This window comes from Idiotropiscis lumnitzeri, chromosome 12, assembly GCF_059441095.1.
Source record: "Idiotropiscis lumnitzeri isolate Australia: NSW breed Sydney's pygmy pipehorse chromosome 12, RoL_Ilum_1.0, whole genome shotgun sequence".
Lineage (NCBI taxonomy): Eukaryota > Metazoa > Chordata > Actinopteri > Syngnathiformes > Syngnathidae > Idiotropiscis > Idiotropiscis lumnitzeri.
Genome location: NC_142402.1, coordinates 1,627,891 through 1,645,980, shown reverse-complemented (window position 1 = coordinate 1,645,980; position 18,090 = coordinate 1,627,891). Strand labels below are relative to the sequence as shown.

At 42.2% G+C, this 18,090-nt stretch overlaps 1 protein-coding gene across 3 annotated transcripts in view; it reads left to right on the top strand.

The window, feature by feature from the left end:
- LOC148325152 (phospholipid phosphatase-related protein type 4-like) overlaps positions 1-18,090 on the top strand; it is a 235,487-nt gene that overhangs the window by 57,411 nt on the left and 159,986 nt on the right. For 2 of the 3 annotated variants that reach the window (XM_088311140.1, XM_088311141.1), the window contains one exon: positions 16,846-16,975. The exons of the other annotated variant lie outside the window; for it this stretch is intronic. In XM_088311140.1, the coding sequence (XP_088167266.1) occupies positions 16,846-16,975 (130 nt within the window). The remainder of the gene's footprint in view (positions 1-16,845; positions 16,976-18,090) is intronic. 3 annotated transcript variants of the gene reach the window in all.

The window sequence follows — 18,090 nt, the reverse complement described above, 5'->3', positions numbered from 1 at the left end:
ATCATGACAGTTTTGTTTAAAATGATTTCATGTCATTCAGTATCATTCAATGTCATTCATTGTCATTCACAATCGTTCATTGTCATTCAGTATCATTCACAATCATTCATTGTCATTCAGTATCATTCAAACTTGTTAAATGTTATTCAGTTCTGTTCAGAAATATTTAATGTCATTCAGTATCATTCAATGTCATTCATTGTAATTCACAATCAATCATTGTCATTCAGTATCATTCAAAATTGTTCAAATTAATTCAGTACCATTCACAATCATTCATTTCATTTAGTATCATTCAACGTTATTCCATATCATTCAATACATTGAATGTCATTCAGTAACATTCAATTTCGTTCAGTATCGTGCAAAATCATTCAATGTAATTCAGTTATCATTCAAAGTTGTTCAATGTTATTCTGCATCATTCAAAAATAATTTAATGTCATTCAGTTTTCAATTATATTCACTATGATTCAAAATCATTCACATTATTCACATTTAATATCATTCAACTTTATTCACTATGATTTAAAAGGATTCAATATTATTAACTATCATTCTTAATCATTCAATTTCTTTCACTATCATTCAAAATTATTCACAATCATTCAATATCATGCACGATGATTAAATATCATTCAATTTTATTCACTATGATTCAAAATCATTCAATTTCATTCCTATCATTCAATATAATTTATTATTCACTACAATTCAAAATCATTCAACATCATTCAATATTATTCACTTTGATTTCATATTCAATTTCATTCACTATCATTCAAAATCATTCACTTTCATTCGCTATGATTCAAAATCATTCAATTGTATTAACTATGATTCAAAACCATTCAATAGCCCTGGATGTCCAGCAGGGTTCGCTCTCTCCTCAAGGCCCGTGACGCTGCCTTCAGGTCAGGCGACAAAGCCCAGTACAGGGTGGCCCGTGCTGACCTGAGCAAAGGCATCAAGCTAGCCAAGGCAATCTACAAGGGGAGGCTGGAGGCCCACCTTGCCAGTAACAGAGCACGGGAGGTGTGGCAGGGTCTACGGAGCATCACCAACTTCCGAGGCGGCAGCACGACCTCTGTAGACCCGAGTGCATCGCTGGCAGAGGAGCTTAACTGCTTCTTCGCTCGCTTTGACTCGCCCCAACCGTCAAACCCCCGCACTTCATGCTCCAACTCCCCCCCACTCATCGTAGAGGAACACGATGTGAGGCGCGCGCTCCTGGCGGTTAACCCCAGGAAAGCTACTGGACCCGACGGAATACCAGGCAAGGTCCTCAGAGCATGTGCCCACCAACTGGCACATGTTTTCTGCAGGATCTTCAACCGCTCCCTGGCTCAAGCAGTCATCCCCTCCTGCTTGAAAACTTCCACCATTATTCCTGTCACCAAAAAGTCACCCGCCGTCCACCTGAATGACTACCGTCCTGTTGCTCTCACACCAGTCATCATGAAGTGCTTCGAGAGGCTGGTTCTCCAGCACATCAGGGACTGCCTTCCTCCCACTCTGGACCCCTACCAGTTTGCATACCAGGCTAACAGATCCACTGAGGACGCCATCGACACTGCTCTGCATGTTGTGCTGGGCCACCTGGAACAACAGCAGAGCTATGCAAGGATGCTCTTTGTGGACTTCAGCTCGGCATTCAACACGATCATACCAGACATCCTCGTCGCCAAACTGGACATTCTCGGCCTCCCTGCCCTCACACGCATCTGGATTAAGGACTTTCTGACCAACAGACCCCAGACTGTGTTGCTCGGCCCCTACACGTCCTCCACCCGCATGCTGAGCACCGGTTCCCCTCAAGGATGCGTGCTGAGCCCTCTCCTGTACGCCCTCTACACCTACGACTGCAGCCCGGCCCACGGCAACAACACCATCGTCAAGTTTGCCGACGACACGACAGTGGTCGGTCTGATCTCGGAAGGTGACGAGACAGCCTACAGAGAGGAGGTAAAGAGACTGACAGCTTGGTGCAAGGACAACAGACTGCACCTTAACACTGCAAAAACAAAGGAGATTGTCGTCGACTTCAGGAGGAACAAGACGGTGCCGCCCCCCCTCTGCATCGAAGGCGTGTGTGTGGAGAGGGTCCACACGTTCAAGTTCCTGAGAGTACAGATCTCCGACGACCTGTCTTGGACTCAAAACACCACAGCAGTGGTAAAGAAGGTCCACCAGCGTCTGCACTTCCTGAGAGTCCTCAGGAAATTCAACCTGGACAGGAAGCTGCTGCTAGCCTTCTACCACTCGTCCATCGAGAGCCTGTTGACGTACTGTGTCTCCACCTGGTACAGCGGCTGCACTGAGGCGGACAGAGTGAGGCTCCAGAGGACAGTCAAAACAGCGCAAAGGATTATTGGCTGCCCTCTCCCCTCACTGTCGGACATCTACACCGCCCGGTGCCTCAAAAGGGCTCTCAACATCGTCAAAGACAACACCCACCCAAACTCACACCTGTTCGACCTGATGCCCTCTGGCAGGCGCTACAGATGCATCAAATCGAGGACCAATAGACTGAGAAACAGTTTCTTTCCGAGAGCCATCTCCATTCTGAACTCTCACACACACACGAGAACACCCTTACCTTGCAGAACAGCATTGTGATGTGTTTTTATATACCCTATTCAGTACTAAATTCCATTGCACTCTCTTATTTATTTATCTAATTTATATATTTGTCTGTATTATTGTTGTATTGCACTGGAGAGGGGAGCCCTCTAATCTCGTTGCACACTTGAGTACAATGACAATAAAGGGATTTCTAATTCTAATATTATTCACGATCATTCCATTTCATGCACTATAATTCAATATCATTCAATTTTATTCACTATGATTCAAAATCATTAAATTTCATTCACTATGATTCAATATAATTTAATATTATTTAATATTATTCACTATAATTAAAAATCAATCAATTTCATTCAAAAAGATTCAGAATCATTCAATATTATTCACTTTCATTCAAAATCATTCAATTTCATTCACTTTGATGAAAAATCATACAATTTTACTCACCATGATTGAAATTTATTCAATATTATTCGCAATCATTCAATTTCATCCACTATAATTCAATATCAATCAATTTTATTCACTATAATTCTAAATCTTTCCGATTCATTCACTATGATTCAATCTAATTTCATATTATTCACTATAATACAAAATCATTCAAGATTATTCACTATCATTCAAAATCATTCAATGTCATTCTCTATGATTTAAATTCATTCAATTTCATTCACTAGGATTCAATATCATTCAGTTTTATTCACTATGATCTAAAATCATTCAATATTATTCACGATCATTCAATTTCATGCACTATAATTCAACATCATTCAGTTTTATTCACTATGATCTAAAATCATTCAATATTAGTCACTATAATTAAATTTTGTGCACAATGATTCAATATCATTCAATTATATTCACTATTATTTCAAATCATTCAATTTCATTCACTGTGATTCAAAATCATTCAATATTGTTCACTATCATTCAAAGTCATTCAATTTCATGTACTATGATTCAAAATCATTTATTGTTATTCACAATCATTCAAAATCATTACATTTCATTCACAATGATTCAAAATTATTTAATGTAATTCACAATCATTCATTGTAATTCAGTATCATTCAAAGTTGTTCAATGTTATTCACTTCCATTTAAATTATTTAAAGTCATTCAGTATTCATATTATTCACTTTGATTTATTATCGTTCAACTTTATTTACTTTGATTTAATATCATTCAATTTTATTCACTATAATTCAAAATAATTCAATTTCATTCTCTATGATTCAACATCATTCAATATTATTCGCTTTGATTTCATATTCAATTTCATTCACTATGATTCAAAATCATTCAATTTCATTCACTATGATTCAAAATCATTCAATTTTATTCACTTTGATTCAAAATCATTCAATATTATTCACGATCATTCCATTTCATGCACTATAATTCAATATCATTCAATTTTATTCACTATGATTCAAAATCATTCAATTTCATTCACTATGATTCAAAATCATTCAATTTTATTCACTATGATTCAAAATCATTCAATATTATTCACGATCATTCCATTTCATGCACTATAATTCAATATCATTCAATTTTATTCACTATGATTCAAAATCTTTCAATTTAATTCACTATGATTCAAATTCATTCAACCTCATTCAATATTTCAGTGTCATTCAGTATTCTTCAAAAACATTCAGTGTCATTCAAAATCATTCAATGTCATTCAGTCTCATTCAAAATCATTCCCCACAAAAAATTCCAGCTTTTCCGCCTTCACACGCAATTTCTTCAGGAATTGCATTTTCTAGTTAAACATTTTCTCCAGCTTTACAAGAATGTGAAAATTGACCCCTCATATCAGACATCCGCACCCCGGAAGCTAGGAGATAATGCACCTCGGGTGATTGTCGCTAAAATGCAGTTCGATGGCGACTCGGTGGACATCCTTAGAAGAGCTAGAGAGAGAGCACCGCTGATGTACGATGGCAAAAGGATTCCTATTTTTCCGGACTTTACCAATGGCGTGGCAAAGGCATGAGCCGCATTCACAGACGCATGGAATGCTTTGAAAGGGCATGATGTTTGTTTTGGATTATTGTATCGGGCATGATTTCAAATAACTTTTAAGAATGAAAGCTGGCAGTTTCAAGATCCTGCCAAGGCCATGGCCTACAAACAGTCTACTATCCTTTCTGGGACTGAAGCTTAATCTGAAGATATTGTGTATCTAAAGGAAATGTCATATTTAATCACATTTAGTCACTTTTTTTTTCTCCTTTCTTTTTTTTTTGTTGTTTTTTTTTTGTGAGCATAAAGCAATGCATTGTGAACTGATTTTTTTTCTTTTTTCTAAATACACGATGGGATTAAAAGTTGTTCAGCTAGTAAATATTTATTATTATTATTATTTCTTAATTTACAGTTTTTATTTATTTATTTATGTTTCTTATTTTATTTCCTTCCTATCGGCAGGGGCCTGAGCTCCAGCAGCGTTTGTTTTGCTTTTTGAGGTTAAACAAATGTGTTTGATTTTTAATTCTCCTGTTGGGAGCACAATAGATTGTATTGTGTCTTTTTGCTGTTAAAACATAGTGGCTTGGTACTTTTCCCTTTTTTTTTTACATTCATCATGTTCAAGTTTCTTCTTTTATTGTTTGTTGCGCCCTATTATTTTCTACGTGGACAACAAATCCTTCATTCTTAATGGACTATGGTGAGCAGGAACTGCTGCCAGGGCTCTGGATTTACCAATCCACGATTGTGAAATTAAATGGACGGTCTCATCCTAAAACAATAAATGCCCAGGACCAGATGAATTTATAAATTAATTCTTTAAGTGTTTTCGAGAAGAAATAACTCCCCTTTAATTGAATGCCTATCATTATTCATTGGAAACTAAAACAATTGCGCCATCTTGGTCAGAAGCTACAATAGTTGTACAACACAAAGATGGTAAGGACACTACTAGCTGTGGCTCATACAGACCCTTGTCAATTGTGAATGGGGACGTCCGCATTTTGACAGCTTTTTTGGCACAACGGTTGAACAATATAATAACTGAGATTATTCACCCTGATCAGACTGGATTTATTACGGGGAGACACTACGGTAATAATTTGAGGCAGTTACTTAATGTTTTATCATACCAAAAACAGAGTAAAATCACGACAACAGTGTTATCATTGGATGCCCATAAGACATATTTAATGCATATGTTAATAAAATTTTAATTTGGTCCCAAATTTATAAATTGGATTGAAACGATCTACTCTTCCCCATCGGCAGTTGTTAGGGTCAATGGGTCTACAAAAGACAGCATAAAATACCTAGGAATTTATATTCCACTCCCATTGGATAATCTGTACGAGGCGACTTATGCCGTAATAATTAATACTGTCAAAAGTGATCTTGACTGACGGACCGCGTTGCCTCTTTCTCTCCATGGACGCATTGAAGCTATCCGTATGAATGTCCTGCTTCATTTTTTGTTTTTATTCCAAATGTTACCAATAGGAATTCCGAGTTTAAAATTTGTAGAAATTGATAAAATTATTCCTAAATTCATATGGCATGGGAAACGCCCTCAAATTAAATATCAAACACTTCAAAGCGTGAAAGAAGAAGGCAGGCTTAATTTACCTCATCTGAAATTGTATTTTTGGGCGGTACAATTAAGAGCCCTGGTTATATAGATGCAAAATGATGCGCATAACAAGATTGGTGGGCATTGAACAATCTATGTCAGGCATCACCAAATGGCGCACCTCGGTCCGGATCCGGATCGACTGATGGTTCGGACCGGACCCATGACCAATCTATGATGAATTTTTTTCAGGGTGCATTCCAAACCTGGACGCTGCTATTCTAGTTAATACGGCAAAAGCGTCACTGATTTGAACCAATCAAATCTTTTGTATTCGATCCACTGCCAGTCGCGCAGCAAAGCAGACTGGATGAGAGTGCTGCTGACAGCATGGCTTGCTAAAAGTTAGCAATGTCAATGCGTGTTGTTTTAAATGAATGGACGGAGAAATTTATGTTCGTTCTGGCTGCAGCCGAATCAAAACCAGCGTGCATCATATGGTCCGAAATCTTTGCAACATTGCGAACGCCACAACGAAACAAGGAACTGCTCTTTTGCGCAAAGTAATCCGCTGAAGTCTGAGGTGAGAGCACGTAAAAACATTGAACTTCTAGTGCAGTATAACTGATTTTTATATTTTCGTTTACAGCCCAGCGTCATGCAAACCAATGTTCACTAAAAGTATCATAGATTTTGGGGAAACATAAAAAAAAAACAACATTCAGTGATGGGGAAGTTGTGAGGTATTGCTTACATGCGGTTGCACAAACATTATTTAAAGGAAAACACAAAGACCAGATGTGTGAGATAATCAACCAAATCCCAATGGCCTTGACTCCGTTCCAACCCAGATTTAAGTCACTGGCAGGGAACACACAAACTAATTTTTCTCAATAAGAGAAGTTAAAAGAAATATTTAAAAGAAAAGGTGGTGTCAAAGCTCGGTTTCAATTACCGTATTTTTGCAGTCATAAGGCGCACTTTAAAGTCCTGAAACTCGTCCAAAAAAACCAGGGCGCCGTTTGAGGTGGAGCGCCCATTATGTGGACCAAGTGCACCGCTGGGTTGACTGCGAACATTTACTGCCTGCACAACGCTTATATAGAGAGAGAAGGCGGCCGTGGCTAACGACAGCAGGGGGCGTGAGAGGGGAACGATGGGCGTGAACGACAACAGGCGGACGTGAGAGGGGAGATGGGCGTGAATGACAATGCAAAGGCACGCCCCCAGTGCAAAGCAGCCCCGATGCCCCTATATATACCAGGTGCAACACGTTGCTCAGGCAATTAATCAGCAAAAATGGCATCAATGAAGAAACACTCTTACGAAGCACAGTTCAAGCTACAAGCTATCAGCTACGCAAATGTTCATGGGAATCGAGCAGCTGCGAGGGAATTAAAAATCAACGAATCCATGGTTCGCAAGTGGAGGAAGCAGGAAGACAGACTCCGCCAAGTCAAGAAAACTACACTGAGTTTTCGTGGAAGCAAGGCAAGGTGGCCCGTGTTGGAAGACCAGCTCGAGCAATGGATTGCTGCTCACAGAACAGCTGGGAGAAGCGTATCTGCCATCACCATTCGACAGAGGGCAGTAATGCTTGCTGGCGAATTGAACATCGAACATTTCCAAGGAGGGGCGTCTTGGTGTTTTCGTTTTATGAAACGGCGCCATCTATCCATCCGGGCAAAGACGACCGTCGCGCAGCAACTCCCAGAGGATTACAAGGAGAAGATGGTCGCCTTCCGCTCTTACTGCAGCAAAAAGATTGCCGACAAACGTATCCAGCCCAGCCACATCACCAACATGGACGAGGTGCCGCTGACTTTCGACATCCCGGCGAACCGCACTGTGGAGAAGAAGGGGGTCAGCACGGTAGCAATCCGCACAACGGGACACGAGAAGTCGGCTTTTACTGTTGTGCTAGCTTGCCATGCTAACGGACAAAAATTGCCACCTATGGTGATTTTTAAGCGGAAGACGCTGCCTAAAGAGAAGTTTCCTGCCGGCGTTATCATCAAGGCCAATCAAAAGGGCTGGATGGACGAGGACAAAATGAGAGAGTGGCTGAGTGAGGTATACGTAAAGAGACCCGGTGGTTTTTTCCACACATCACCGTCGCTGTTGGTCTGTGACTCCATGCGTGCCCATCTGACAGCCGCTGTGAAAAACCAAGTCACGCATATGAACTCAGAGCTTGCCATCATCCCGGGAGGCTTGACAAAGGAACTCCAACCACTCGACCTTTGTATAAACAGGGCGTTCAAAGTGAAGTTGCGTGCTGCGTGGGAGCGATGGATGGCGGAGTGCGAACACAGCTTCACAAAGACTGGGAGACAGCGAAGAGCAAGTGATGCCACAATTTGCGGGTGGATTGTAGGTGCTTGGGCGAACGTGTCTGCTAGCGCTATTGTACATTACATCCGAGGAGCCGCTCAGCAGCGACACAGAATTGGACAATGACGAGAGGGAACCTGGCGTGTTTGTGGGAGAACTTGCCCAACTGTTTGTATCTGATACGGAAGATGATGATTTTGAAGGATTTGTGGATGACTGATCAATATTAATGTGAGTACATTGTTAAATAAAATACAACCAAACTCAGTTTTGCTCCTGTTGCCTTTTTAAAAACAGCTAGCCACGCTATCTTCTGTTTTAGTGTGCATGCATGTTAACTAAGCTATTGTATGGTAATCTGGGAGGTGTAATTTTGCTGGGCCTACACTATTATGCTATTCAGTTGATTTGGGGTGATAGTTTTAGTTTTGATGCAACTCCGTGACCGCACATCGTTTGTTGATTAGTGACTTGCTCACACCGGCATTGTGTCGGCATCCCATCTGAGGGGCTGCGTGGCAGCGAGACGGCGAGGCAGACTGATAATGACTCTCGTGTTTGGTGGAGAACGTGTCCAGCTGTTTATCTTGGATACAGAAGACAAGGACTTGGTGCATTTTTGGATGAGGAAAACTTCAGCACGTTGTTAAAAGCTAAAATAAAGTACCACTGAACTCCCGCTGCCATTTTAAAAACACGCTAGCGCGAATGAGCAGCTAGTGCGACTGCTTGGTTGCTCGGTTCTGTTAGCGCCCAATGAGACGGTGCGTTCTATCTATGTATCAAATACAGAAATAGCACCCTCCACTGGTACTGCGCCCTTTGACGCGGCGCGTCTTTTGGCTGTAAAAATACGGTAGTTTTTCATTAGGACAGCCCTTTTTATTGATTGATTACTGAACATGTTGATCTGTTTTACTTGGGAAAAATTAGGCCTTCCGTTTTTGCCGTCTTTGAGTTCAGAAAAGAAAGGGTAAAAGATGTGAACTCAATGCTCAGAACTTGATTTATTTCTGCAGGAGATTTTACTTATTTTTTCTGGAAGTGGCGGTCTTAAGTTCTTTAACCTAGAGCCTCTTTTACATTTTCTTAAATGTGAAATAAACACCTTATATTTGTTTGCTGGGAAATGTGTTTAATGGGAACATTGAGAAATATTTAGTATATAAGTGTGCTCTGTTGAAAATGACATAAATATTGAAACTATATAAAAATGTGAACATAGGCTAGACAATAAGGGAAGTTGGACTTTGGTTCGGACCTTTTAATTGGACGAAATTTATTTGTGGACCACTGTGACTTTTAATTGAATACCCCTGATCTATGTGCTCCGTACGGCTGCAAGCATTGCCATTTACCAGTACTCAGGTTTAGGGCCTGGCAAGATGGACCAAAACTACCTTTGACATCTGGAAGGGGTTTAGAACTGCCTTTAAGTTACAAACTCAGATTTTGGCGATGGCTTATCAGACATTTGAAATCCTTCACTCCAGTTAGCCTTAATATGGGCTTTTTGAAATGGGCCAACCATGACCTTGTTTATGTGTATAGGTTGGTTGATAAAGGGGGGATTATTGTCATTTGAACAGATAAGAAGTCAGTTCCAACTTCCAAAAAGTGATTTCTCTACATACCTGCAAATACGATCTTTTTTTGATATCCCATAAAGAATGGGGGAAAATATCGGGTCCATTACCAATTGAGGTTCTTAATTCTTCTTCTTCTTTTACTTTCGACTTTTCCCTTCAGGGGTTGCCACAGCGAATCAGTTGCCTCCATCTTTCCTTTCATTTTAGCTGAAACTCTTCTATCGCACATCACACCTGACACTTGTCTCCACCCGTTCTAAACAGCCTGCTCATGCTTCTTCACTTCTTTTCCACACTCTCCATTGCTCTGGAATGTTGATCCTAAATACTTAAACTCCTCCACCTTCTTGGTCTCTTCTCCCTGTAAGATCCCTCTTCCACTTGGGTCCCTCTCATTTACACACAGATACTCCGTCTTGCTACGGCTAATCTTCATTCCCCTCCTTTCCAGGGCAAACCTCTACGTCTCCAGCTTCTCCTCCACCTGTTCCCTGCACTCACTACAGATCACAATGTCCTCTGCAAACATCATAGTCCATGGACATTCCTGTCTAACCTTGTCTGTCATCCTGTCCATTACCATAGCGAACAAGAAGGGACTCAAAGCTGATGCCTGATGTAGTCCCACCTCCACCCTGAACTCCTCCGTCACTCCTACAGCTCATTCTTAATTAAAATTAAAAAACAACAAGAGGACGTTAAAATTATTGCAAAATTACATAAGATATTTTTGTCAATGGCTCAAAATAAGCCCATTCAGGAAAAACACAGATGGAGGGCGGGGGCATTACGGGCTGTGTCGGATGAAAAGAGGAAAGAGGCGTTTATAGCGGCACATCTAAAAATTCAAATAAATGTAGATAATTTAAATGGAAAATATCCTGTAGACATTTCAGGACCCCAGATACTGTGGCAAAGATGAACCAGAATGTTCCAAGCTGGCGCTGGAGACACTGCGGCGCAGAGGTGCCAAATCACACTCATGTCTTTTGGAAATGTCCTAAATTACAGGGTTTCTGGGATGTTGTATATGAAGCAATAAATTGGGTTCTCAAAACGCCAATCCCTAGGGAGTTAGTGGTGGCCATACTTGGGATTCTACCACCAGGGGTGCAGGCGACCTACCTCTTGAATCTTTTTTGCTGCAGTTCTGAAGTGTATCACAACATGTTGGTTGCAAACAGATCCACCCTCCTTTGATTTCACCAAGACTCTACCAAATGGAAAGAATAACTTATTCATTGAGGCTTCAACTAAATACTTTCAAAAAATTGCGGGTCCCTGCGTAGGATCTAAAACAAATATTGGAATAGGCAATATGCTTTGTTTTTTTGTTTTTTTTTTTGTCTGTTTGTTGTGCTCTGGCTCCATAATTGTTTTTCTCAGCCTGTACCACTTTTGGATCACGTTAAATATTTTCAATTACTGGTGCATTGGAGGTCTGTATTTGGAAATGACTGCATCACCTTTGACCTTTGTTTTATTGCATTTGCTCGCTTTGACTCACCCCAACCGTCACCCCCCCGCACTCCATGCCTCAACTCCCCATCACTCACCATAGAGGAACACGATGTGAGGCGTGTGCTCCTGGCTATTAACCCCAGGAAAGCTCCTGGACCCGACGGAATACCAGGCAAGGTCCTCAGAGCATGTGCACACCAACTATCACATATTTTTTGCAGGATCTGACGGAATACCAGGCAAGGTCCTCAGAGCATGTGCCTACCAACTATCACATATTTGTTGTAGGATCTTCAACCGCTCCCTGGCTCAAGCAGTCATCCCCTCCTGCTTGAAAACTTCCACCGTTATTCCTGTCCCCAAAAAGTCACCCGCAGTCCTCCTGAATGACGACCGTCCTGTTGCTCTCACGCCAGTCATCATGAAGTGCTTCGAGAGACTGGTTCTCCAGCACATCAGGGACTGCCTTCCTCCCACACTGGCCCCCTACCAGTTTGCATACCGAGCTAACAGATCCACTGAGGACACCATCAACACTGCTCTGCATGTTGTGCTGGGCCATCTGGAACAACAGCAGAGCTATGCCAGGATGCTCTTTGTGGACTACAGCTCAGCATTCAACACAATCATCCCAGACATCCTTATCTACAAACTGGACATTCTCGGCCTTCTTGCCCTCACACGCATCTGGATTAAGGACTTTCTGACCAACAAACACCATACTGTGTTGCTCGGCCCCTGCACGTCCTCCACCTGAACGCTGAGCACCGGTTCCCCTCAAGGATGCATGCTGAGCCCTCTCCTATACGCCCTCTACACCTATGACTGCAGCCCGGCCCACGGTAACTCCCACCTGTTCGACCTGATGCCCTCTGGCAGGCGCTACAGATGCATCAAATCGAGGACCAATAGACTGAGAAACAGTTTCTTTCCGAGAGCCATCTCTATTCTGAACTCTCACACACACACGAGACCACCCTTACCTTGCAGAACAGCATCGTGATGTGTTTTATATACCCTTCAGTATTATTTTCCATTGCACTCTCTTATTTATCTAATTTATATATTTGTCTGTATTATTGTTGTATTGCACTGGAGAGGGGAGCTCTCCAATCTCGTTGCACTCTTGAGTACAATGACAATAAAGGGATTTCTAATTCTAATTCTAACAACACCGTCGTCAAATTTGCTGACGACACAACAGTGGTCGGTCTGATCTCGAAAGGTGACGAGGCTGCCTACAGGGAGGAGGTCCAGAGACTAACGGCTTGGTGTGAGGACAACAAACTGCAACTCAACATTGCAAAACAAAGGAGATCATCATCGACTTTAGCAGGATCAAGACTGTGCCACCCCCCTCTACATCAGGTCCGATGACCTCTCCTGGACACACAACACCACAGCAGTGGTAAAGAAGGTCCAGCAGCGTCTGCATTTCCTGAGGGTCCTCAGGAAATTCAACCTGGACAAGAAGCTGCTGCTGGCCTTCGACCACTCATCCATCGAGAGCCTGCTGACGTACTGTGTCTCCACCTGGTACAGCAGCCGCACTGAGGCAGACCGAGTGAGGCTCCAGAGGACAGTCAAAATGGCGCAAAGGATTATAGGCTGCCGTCTCCCCTCTCTGGCAGACATCTACACCACCCGGTGCCTCAGCAGAGCTCTCAATATCGTCAGACAATACTCACCCGAACTCACACCTGTTTGACCTGTTGCCCTCTGGCAGGCGCTACAGGTGCATCAACTCAAACACTAATAGACTGAAAAACTGTTTCTTTCCGAGAGCCATATCCATTCTGAACTCTCACACACACACACACAACCACCCTTACCTTGCAGAACAGCGACGTAATGTGTTTTTAATTATCCAATTTCGTATTATTTTCCATCTCATTATTTATTTTTTTATTTATCTAATTTATTTACTTGATTATATTATTGTTGTATTGCACTGGAGAGGGGAGCTCTCTAATCTCGTTTCACACTGTACAATGACAAAGGGATTTTTGATTCTGATTCTGATTTTCTGATTTTGGGATGTGTACAATTTTGTGAATGTTCTGTTGTTAGGGAAACTCTTAATTAAAGATAAGTTCTGAAAAAAAAAGAAGGCAGAGACCTTGGCAGTCCAATACACGGCTACAAAAACTAGCACTTGAGACATGGAATGTAGCCTCTCTGTCAGGGAAGGAGCCCAAGATGGTGCGCAAGGCAGAAATGTTCGGACTATGTATAGTCAGGCTCACCTCCACACACAGCTTGGGCTCTGGTACCGTTCCTCTTGAGAGGGGTTGGACACTCTTTCACTGTGGAGTTGCCCTAGGTGAGAGGGCATAATCATTTCCCCTCGGCTGGGAGCCTGTATATTGGTGTTGACCCCGGTGGACAAGAGGGTAGCTTTCTCACCACCATATGGTGGTGAGGAGCGGTTCCTGACTGTTTTTTGTGACTATTCACCAAACAGCTGTTCACAGTACCCACCCTTTTTGGAATCCTTGGATGGTGTGCTGGAGATCACTCCCACTCGTGACTCCATCCTCCTGCTGTGGGGACTTCAATGCTCACTTGGGCAATGACAGTGAGACCTGGAAGGGGGGGATTGAGAGAAAAGAGTGATGTTCTGTTCCTGGACTTATGTGCTCGCCATGGATTGTCCATAATGAACACCATGTTCAAACATAAGGGTGTCCATATGTACACTTGGCACCAGGCCTTCTTGTGTGGAGTTTGCATGTTCATGGGTTTCCTCCAGGTAATGGGGTTTCCTCCCACATTCCAAAAACATGCACAGTAGGTTGATTGGACACCCCGAATTGCCCCTAGGTGTGTTTGTCAGCAAGAATGGTTGTTTGTATTGGTGTGCCCTTTGTGTGTTGGCAACCAGTCTAGGATGTTACACCGCCTACTGCCCGAAGATAGCTCGGATCGGCTCCAGCACGCCCGCAACCCTGCTGAGGAGAAGCGGCTCAGATGATGGGTGAATGGATGGATTGTATTGTCCATTATCTAGCGTCTCGTGACAAGAAAACATCGCACCATTAACACTGTGTATAATGAAATGGTGTGCAGCTGACATTGACTTGGGAAACTGTGAGTCTGTGGGGAGAAGATCTCAACAATTCCACCGACATGCCTTCCATTGAGGAAGCAGAGCCTGGAGCCTCCAAGTTGGACTCGCCTATCTAGTAACAGAGGTGTTTAAAAAGCGCCTTGATAGCAAAGCCATGGATGGATGACATCTTTCGGTGTTCCCTTAAGGCTCTAAATGATGTGAGGCAGTAATAGTCTACCACACTGCGCGGACACTTTTTTAGAAAGGGGACCAGAGGATGTGTTCCTGTCACAAAGGATTCACACTCCTAAAGCCTCCCTGTTAACGTCTATTCAGGGGGGCTGGAGAGGACGGTCGGCCAGGAGGTCGAATCTCTGATTCAGGAGGAGTAGGAGGTTTTCGTCCCTTACATGGAACAATGGGTCATCTCTACACCCTCGGCAGGAATGCGCTTTGTTTGAAGAAGGCCTTGTTTGACCATGTTCTTCAGGGAGTTCTATGTGGGGTGCTTATGGAGGACGGGGTCCCAAGACCCCGAATATGGGCTGTTTGGTCCATCAACTACTGATGTCAGAGTTTGGTCTGCACTGTCAGCAGTAAGTTTTATTTGTTACCAATGAAGGATTGCCTCCGCTGTCACTGATTCTGGTCATAACTTTTATGGTCGGAATTTCTAGGTGCAGCCAAGGCATTGAGAAGGTCCGCTGGCCTCAGTATTGCATCTCTGCTTTTGGCAGAGGATTTTTTTGGCTTTTTCAAGCGATGAGTTCCAACTCTCACTGGAGCGGTTCACAGCCGAGTGTGAAGGAGTAGGGATGAAAATCAACACTTCCAAATCAGAGACAATGGTGCTCAGTCGGAAAAGGGTGGTGTGCCGTCTTCAGGTTGAGGATGGTATCCTACCCCAAGTAGATTTGGTGTCTTGTTCACAAGTGAGAGTAAGATAGATCGGCAGATCAGTGCCACATCTGCTGTGATGCCGACCGTGTATTGATCTGTTGCATTGAAGAAGGAGCTGAGCCAAGAGGATCTACGATTCTACATTCACCTTTGGTCACAAGCTGTGGATCGTGACCGAAAGAACAATATCCCGGATCCAGGTGGCCGAAATGAGTTTACTCCACAGCGTGTCCGGGCTCTCCCTTACCGATAGGGTGAGAAGATTGGTCATCTGAGATTGACTCAGAGTCAAGCCGCCTCCTGCACATTGAGAGAAGCCAGATGAGGTTGCTTGGGCATCTGTTTAGGATACCTCCTGGACGCCTCCTTGGTGAGGTGTTCTGGGCATGTCCCACCGGCAGGAGGCTGTGAGGACGACCCAGGACATGCCGGAGAGAACATGTCTCCTGGCTGGCCTATGGAAAACCTGGGGATCCCTCCGGAAGAGTGGGAAGACGTAGCTGGGGAGAGGGAAGTCTGGGCTTCTCTGTTGAAGCTGCTTCATTCCCAACCAAACCCTGGATAAGTGGATGGATGGATGAATGTTTAGAAGACCTTAATCAAAGGTATGAGGCAAAACCATTTCATAACTCAGTGATTGAGAATTGCAAATAACCCATCTAGTACTGAGGAATTTGATCCAGCTCAAAAGTTGCCAAAAATTGATAAAACATTGCACAATTTTTGTGTGGCTTGGCAATTTAAAATCCACTGTCACTGTTTTCTCATTATTTTTCTTTTTTCCATTTTGCAGTCTTACAATTCCAGTTTCAGTCATTTCAGTGTGTTGTCTTAATGTAAAGGGTAGGGAACTCCGGTTCCTTGAGAGACATATCCTGCCTGTTTTAGCTCATTCCCTACTCCAAACACACCTGACTCAAATTCTCAGGATTGTTTCAGGCTCCTACAGAGGTTTTTGATGTGCTGATCGTTTGAATCAGGTGTCTTTGGAGTAGGGGGCGAGCTAAAATAGGCAGGATATGGCTTAGAGGAACCGGAGTTCCCTACCCCTGTCTAATTGTATAGCTCTGCAACCAATCAGAAAGTTCAGGGAGTAGTCTATCGCCAAGTCAGCGGTGCTTCAGCATGCCACGCCCCTGAATAGGAAACATGGTGTTGTGCTGCTTTTGTCACAAATGGACTGAACAGGGTATTTTCTAGACATTAGCGCAGTCATAAGTAGTCATTTTAATCCTGATGCAATATACAATACAATACAATACAACTTTATATAGCGCATTTAGGCTGGAGCTGTAACAAAGATATTAATTGGGCTGTCCAGTTAATCATTACACATGATTATTTTACTTGTTCTTCCTTTTGTTTAGATCCTCATTGGAGAGGCTATTCTATTCTGCTATCAATCCAGGAGGTCCTTGACTATGCAGACGGAGGCAAACATCAGTGCCGCTGGATGTAATTTCAACTCCTACATACGCAGAGTTGTTCGCTTCATTGGTGAGGAAACGCATACACTAGTGTACTCCATGCCTGTTTTCAATTACTACAATGAACCATGGAGTAGAGATAAATGATTAATTAGGAATGGGCACTTTTGACATTTGAACTGGTTCTCTCCCAATTCCTGGTACTTGGGAATTGATACCAGTACTTAGTGGCAATGTTCCCTGTAATTTGTCTGAACATTCACACAAAGTCCCTTGGCATTCTTCACACTATACGGTGTGAAACAACAGACATACACCTGCTGGCCAAAAGACCCGTCCAAAACCTGAGACTAGAATAAGTTACAAAATATAGGTATGTTACATAAAAAAAAATCAAACCACCTATAGCCTATATCAAAATATAGGATAGAATCTTTTTTTTTTTTTTTAATAAATTAGGGCTTGAACATGTGCACTTTTATTATTCAAAATATATGAAGTGAAGAGTGGCATGAGTGATGCTTTTCATCAATGTGAATATAAAAATGGTTGTAACGGTAAAGTATGTTAATTTTTGCATATTGTTATTAATATTTACTCTAAAAGTGTGAAGATGCTTATTATTATTATTATTTTTATTTTGAATGTAGCTAGATATGGTAGACCAATATGAAAATGCATTGATATGTCCGGGATAAGCTGAGCTTTTTTATGTAAAAGAAAATAATTCCCAAAAGGACTTATTCCCCCATCAGCGACTTGTTTTGCAAGATTTCTTGACAAGAGTTAGCATATGGGGGAGGGAGGTAAACTTGTGACTGGAAGCTCTTCCCACTTGCACGGTACACACCTCAATTTCCCTACCCAATTGATAACCTTCCCGTCCTGGATTTATTTTTATATTTATTTATTTATTCTTTTAGGTGGGGTTTTGATTTTGTTGTTTGTTTTTTGTGTCTTGGTCTTAACGAAATTTTGTTGCCATATTTACTGTTGTGTTTTTGTGCCATGACAATAAAAAAAAAGGCTAACTCTAAAGGAAATTGTCAGACCACAACTGTATAAAAGAATTAACAGCGTTACTTGTAAGTAAGATATGAACTGTGTCATGAACAACACTTTTTTCCCAGGACATACAAAACATTATAAAAAAGAAAATTTGGTCCTTTCTGCACGAGTGTGGAT